This window comes from Coregonus clupeaformis, unplaced genomic scaffold, assembly GCF_020615455.1.
Source record: "Coregonus clupeaformis isolate EN_2021a unplaced genomic scaffold, ASM2061545v1 scaf0031, whole genome shotgun sequence".
Lineage (NCBI taxonomy): Eukaryota > Metazoa > Chordata > Actinopteri > Salmoniformes > Salmonidae > Coregonus > Coregonus clupeaformis.
In genome coordinates, this window is record NW_025533486.1 from 206,969 (window position 1) to 213,488 (window position 6,520).

Below are 6,520 nucleotides of genomic sequence, written 5' to 3' on the forward strand. Positions count from 1 at the left end.
AACCACACCGGCCAACATAGATCTACACATACTAGATCTAAACATAGAAAATGCAACATAGAACATCACCACAATGAATATACACACCCTGACTCAACAAATACGAGTCCCCAGAGTCAGGGCGTGACACATGCTTATTTTTCTGCCTTCAAGTTGACTATTTTTCAAAAATGGAATCTATGGCATTATTGAGGATGCTTAAGAGAGAAGCTTATACTATACTAAATAAAACAAATGATTTGAACAGTGCAGAAAGTGTGGTTTCGCAAAACTATTTTCTAAATAGTGTCTCTTCAACGGGATTCGAACTCATACCCCCACATCCTGGAATGTTCCATAGTTCCCTACTCTACCAGCTAAGACACCAGTCAGGTGAAATTACTTGTACAAAATCCTAACTAAATGTATAAGTATGATATCCCGTAGTGGTCGGTGTTTGAAAGCAGCTTAATCGAAGAAAGCATTGGAACCACGGTGAAATCAGTGGGATCTCGCATTTTGCAACACACGGTTTGAAAAAGCATGTGATTAAACAAAGCTTCGGACATCATTGATGACGTACTTCTGATAAAGTGATACACTTATCGGAACACTGATTCGAAGTTAGCTGCTTAGCGATTTCAACGCATGCCTTGGAGCTTCAGTATGAAACGTAACATCACTAGATCACTGAGGAGAGAATTGAGAACCACTGACTTAGTCAACCGTTCTCAATTGACAAGGCCATACGTGAGTCATTCACAAGACACCGTCACTGGCCATAGTCCTACATAACTGTGTGTATTAACAGTCATTGCATAACACAACACATTAGATAAACGTCAATGGCACTCACTCACTGTTACACAAAAAGAGCTTTGAACAAACCACTCCGCAAAATATTCTAATGAGCCACTGCCCCTACATTTTAATTATCACTAAAACGCAAATAACCCTTTTTGTGAACTGCAAAGAACCATTGAATGGCTTGAAGGGTTCTTTGAGTCATTATGGTTCCACATAGAACCATCACCTTCCCAAAGAACCCTTTGGAACCCTCTTTTCTTAGTGTGTACATTCTATACTTTTGAAGATTTCTACAATCTGAGTTCATATAGTTTAGTAATACCACTGTGGACATGTTTCTACAACCTTCTGAGGTCATATAGTTTAGTAATACCACTGTGGACATGTTTCTACAACCTTCTGAGTTCATATAGTTTAGTAATACCACTGTGGACATGTTTCTACAACCTTCTGAGTTCATATAGTTTAGTAATACCACTGTGGACATGTTTCTACAACCTTCTGAGTTCATATAGTTTAGTAATACCACTGTGGACATGTTTCTACAACCTTCTGAGTTCATATAGTTTAGTAATACCACTGTGGACATGTTTCTACAACCTTCAGAGTTCATATAGTTTAGTAATACCACTGTGGACATGTTTCTACAACCTTCTGAGTTCATATAGTTTAGTAATACCACTGTGGACATGTTTCTACAACCTTCTGAGTTCATATAGTTTAGTAATACCACTGTGGACATGTTTCTACAACCTTCTGAGTTCATATAGTTTAGTAATACCACTGTGGACATGTTTCTACAACCTTCTGAGTTCATATAGTTTAGTAATACCACTGTGGACATGTTGCTACAACCTTCTGAGTTCATATAGTTTAGTAATACCACTGTGGACATGTTTCTACAACCTTCTGAGGTCATATAGTTTAGTAATACCACTGTGGACATGTTTCTACAACCTTTTGAGTTCATATAGTTTAGTAATACCACCGTGGACATGTTTCTACAACCTTCTGAGTTCATATAGTTTAGTAATACCACTGTGGACATGTTTCTACAACCTTCAGAGTTCATATAGTTTAGTAATACCACTGTGGACATGTTTCTACAACCTTCTGAGTTCATATAGTTTAGTAATACCACTGTGGACATGTTTCTACAACCTGAGTTCATATAGTTTAGTAATACCACTGTGGACATGTTTCTACAACCTTCTGAGTTCATATAGTTTAGTAATACCACTGTGGACATGTTTCTACAACCTTCTGAGTTCATATAGTTTAGTAATACCACTGTGGACATGTTTCTACAACCTGAGTTCATATAGTTTAGTAATACCACTGTGGACATGTTTCTACAACCTTCAGAGTTCATATAGTTTAGTAATACCACTGTGGACATGTTTCTACAACCTTCTGAGTTCATATAGTTTAGTAATACCACTGTGGACATGTTTCTACAACCTTCTGAGTTCATATAGTTTAGTAATACCACTGTGGACATGTTTCTACAACCTTCTGAGTTCATATAGTTTAGTAATACCACTGTGGACATGTTTCTACAACCTTCTGAGTTCATATAGTTTAGTAATACCACTGTGGACATGTTGCTACAACCTTCTGAGTTCATATAGTTTAGTAATACCACTGTGGACATGTTTCTACAACCTTCTGAGTTCATATAGTTTAGTAATACCACTGTGGACATGTTTCTACAACCTTCTGAGTTCATATAGTTTAGTAATACCACTGTGGACATGTTTCTACAACCTGAGTTCATATAGTTTAGTAATACCACTGTGGACATGTTTCTACAACCTTCTGAGTTCATATAGTTTAGTAATACCACTGTGGACATGTTTCTACAACCTTCTGAGTTCATATAGTTTAGTAATACCACCGTGGACATGTTTCTACAACCTTTTGAGTTCATATAGTTTAGTAATACCACTGTGGACATGTTATCCTTTCCAGAGGCTACTACCACACTCAGAGAGCAGAGTATACTGTTCCCAGCTGTCTGTCTATGAACAGTATTAACATCTACAATCTCTCTCTCCTTTATCTCTGTAGTGGATGGTCTACTCTGTTAGAGGATCAGTATTAACATCTACAATCTCTCTCTCCTTTATCTCTGTAGTGGAAGGTCTACTCTGCCAGAGGATCAGTATTAACATCTACAATCTCTCTCTCCTTTATCTCTGTAGTGGAAGGTCTACTCTGTTAGAGGATCAGTCCAGGTGTGCAGTGTGTCAGCAGGTGCTGAGGGATCCAGTCTCTATCGCCTGTGGACACAGGTTCTGCAGACAGTGCATCACCAGATACTGGGAGAAACCTGCTCCTTCAGGAGACTATGACTGTCCTCAGTGTAGAAAGAGATCCAGAACACGTCCTGTACTACAGCACCTGAGTCAACCCGATAAAACAAGAGGCTCTGAAAACAGTAAGACCACTTGCACACGTGGGCCAAGTCAATACCTTAATATGATTTACAGTAGTTAACTACAATATTATGAGATAATAGAAGTTACTGTAGTTGTGGAAGGCCCACTTTTCATCCTGTCAATGAATGTTTCTGATACACATGATTTTTCCTCTTCCCTTGTAGTGGATGACAGCCTGCAGAGAGCTATAGTAAACCATAAAGACAGTCTGAAAAGGAGGTATGAATGTGTGATAGAAGGTATGGAAAAAGCAGGGAACCAAACTCCCCTCAACAGGATTTACACAGAGCTCTACATCACAGAAGGAGAGAGTGAAGGGGTTAACAATGAACATGAGGTGTGGCAGCTAGAGACAGCATCCAGGACACCAACCTCACATGACACAGCAATCCACTGCAATGACATCTTTAAACCCTTACCAGGCCAAGAGAGAAGCATCAGAACTGTGCTGACGAAGGGCATCGCTGGCATCGGAAAAACAGTCTCTGTGCAGAAGTTCATCCTAGACTGGGCTGAAGAGAAGGCGAACCAAGATGTGGATATCATATTTGTGCTTCCTTTCCGGGAGCTGAACTTGATTAAAGATCTCCAGTACAGTCTTCTTGGACTTTTAAATGATTTTCACACAGAACTAGACATAGACCATGCAAAGAAACTCACTGCCTGTAAAGCTATCTTCATCTTTGATGGTTTGGATGAAAGCAGACTTCCATTGGATTTCCAGCACAATGAAAAGGTGTCTGATGTCACCCAGACATCGTCTGTCGATGTTCTGCTGACAAACCTCATCAAGGGGAATCTGCTTCCCTCTGCAGTCCTATGGATAACCTCCCGACCAGCAGCAACCAATCAGATCCCCCCTAAGTGTGTTGACCAGGTGACAGAGGTACGAGGGTTCAATGACCCACAGAAGGAGGAGTACTTCAGGAAGAGATTCAGTGATGAGGACCTGGCCAGCAGAATCATCTCACACATAAAGACATCAAGGAGCCTCCACATCATGTGCCACATGCCAGTGTTCTGTTGGATTTCTGCAATAGTCCTTGAACACATGTTGAGTACAGACAAGAGGAGAGAGATGCCCACGACTCTGACTGAGATGTCAATACACTTCCTGCTCATTCAGACCAGCCTGAAGAACCAGAAGTATCATGGAAGAGATGAGATGGATCAACAGGAGCTCATGGAGTCAGATAAGGAAATTCTTCTGAAGCTGGGGAAGCTGGCGTTTGAACATCTGGAGAAGGGTAATCTCATGTTCTATGAAGAAGACCTGAAAGAGTGTGGCATTGATGTCAAAGAAGCCTCAGTGTACTCAGGAGTGTGCACACAAATCTTTAAAGAAGAGTCTGTGTTATTTCAGAGAGTGGTGTACTGCTTTGTTCATCTGAGCCTTCAGGAGTTTCTCTCAGCTGTCTACATGTACCATTGTTACACAACCAAGGACATGGATGCACTGAAGCCCTTCCTCAAGAGAAAGTCTAGAGCTGCATCTGAAGAGCTAACCTTGCATGAGCTGCTGAAGAGTACCGTGGATAAAGCCTTGGAGAGCAAGAACGGACACCTGGACCTCTTTGTCCGCTTCCTTCATGGCATGTCACTGGAGTCCAATCAGAAACTCCTACGAGGTCTGGTGACACAGACAGAAAGCAGTCCAGACAGCGTCCAGAAAACAATCCGATCCCTTAAGGTGATGCAGAGGAAGAACATCTCCCCTGAGAGGTGCATCAATCTCTTCCACTGTCTGATAGAGATGAAAGACCATTCAGTACAAGAGAAAATCCAAGCGTACTTGAGGTCAGAGAAGAGATCCAAAAACCTCACACTTTCTCAGTGTTCAGCACTGGCCTACATGCTACAGATATCAGAGGAGGTTCTGGATGTGTTTGACCCGAAGGTATACAAGACATCAGAGGAGGGTCGTAGGAGACTGCTCCCAGCTGTGAGAGGCTGCAGGAAAGCTCTGTAAGTATTCATGGAAATATCCCACACCAAAATACATTGTAGTTACAGCAGCATTTTCATTGGCTGACTGGCTCTGTAAGTACTCATGTGACTATCCCTCAGACCAAACTTTACTGTATGTAAGAACAACAATATTTTCATTGGCTGACTAAACTTTCTATCAGCTGAAAAGTCTTAAACAAACTGTAATACAAACGGATCAGAAAAGTTGTAGCATTGAGACATCTATACACAGTGTTTACATTATTAGTGCAGGGGTAACAGTGTAAGCAGGAAAAGCTAAATGTAACATTTTAATACAACCTGTCCCTCATGGTATTTACTCTGTTGACAGACTCACTGGCTGTAAACTCACAGACACATCCTGTGAAGTGTTGGAAAAAATATACTGCCACTATTTTGACCACCAAAGAATAGCAGTGTGGTTTTAATATGATTTGACTCTTTGCAGGCTGTCAGGCGGTCTAGTCACAGAGAAAGGCTGTGCTTCTCTGGTCTCAGCTCTGAAGTCAAACCACTCACACCTGAGAGAGCTGGATCTGAGTAACAATGACCTGAAGGATTCAGGAGTGAAGCTGCTCTCTGCTGGACTGGAGGATCCACACTGCAGACTGGAGACTCTGAGGTCATTATTCCTGTATCACTCAATGAACACACACACACTGGACACACACACACACACAGGACACACATACTATACACACACACACTGGACCACACACACATACACACACTGGACACACACACACAGGACACAAACACACAGGACACACACACACACACACACACACACACACACACACACACACACACACTGGACACACACACACACACACACACACACACTGGACACACACACACACACACACACACATATTAATTTAGTAGTGTTTAGAAACATGTTATCTACTGTTAATAATGATACATTAATTAATTTATATACAGTACCAGTCAAAAGTTTGGACACACCTACTCATTCAAGGGTTTTTCTTTATTTTTACAATTTTTAAATTGTAAAATAATAGTGAAGACATTAAAACTATGAAATAACACATATGAAATCATGTAGTAACCAAAAAAGTGTTAAACAAATGAAAATATATTTTATATTTGACATTTTTCAAATAGCCACCCTTTGCCTTGATGACAGCTTTGCCCACTCTTGGCATTCTCTCAACCAGCTTCACATGGAATGCTTTTCCAACAGTCTTGAAGGAGTTCCCACATATGCTGAGAACTTGTTGGCTGCTTTTCCTTCACTCTGCGGTCCGACTCATCCCAAACCATCTCAATTGGGTTGAGGTCGGGGGATTGTGGAGGCCAGGTCA

At 41.0% G+C, this 6,520-nt stretch overlaps 1 protein-coding gene across 1 annotated transcript; it reads left to right on the forward strand.

Moving 5' to 3' along the window:
• Positions 1-3,054: 3,054 nt before the first annotated feature.
• Positions 3,055-5,196, forward strand: LOC123483125 (NLR family CARD domain-containing protein 3-like). Its single transcript, XM_045212611.1, has 2 exons — positions 3,055-3,226; positions 3,392-5,196. Coding segments are annotated over exons 1-2 (1,806 nt in total). The 5' UTR covers positions 3,055-3,225.
• The last annotated feature ends 1,324 nt before the right edge of the window (positions 5,197-6,520 follow it).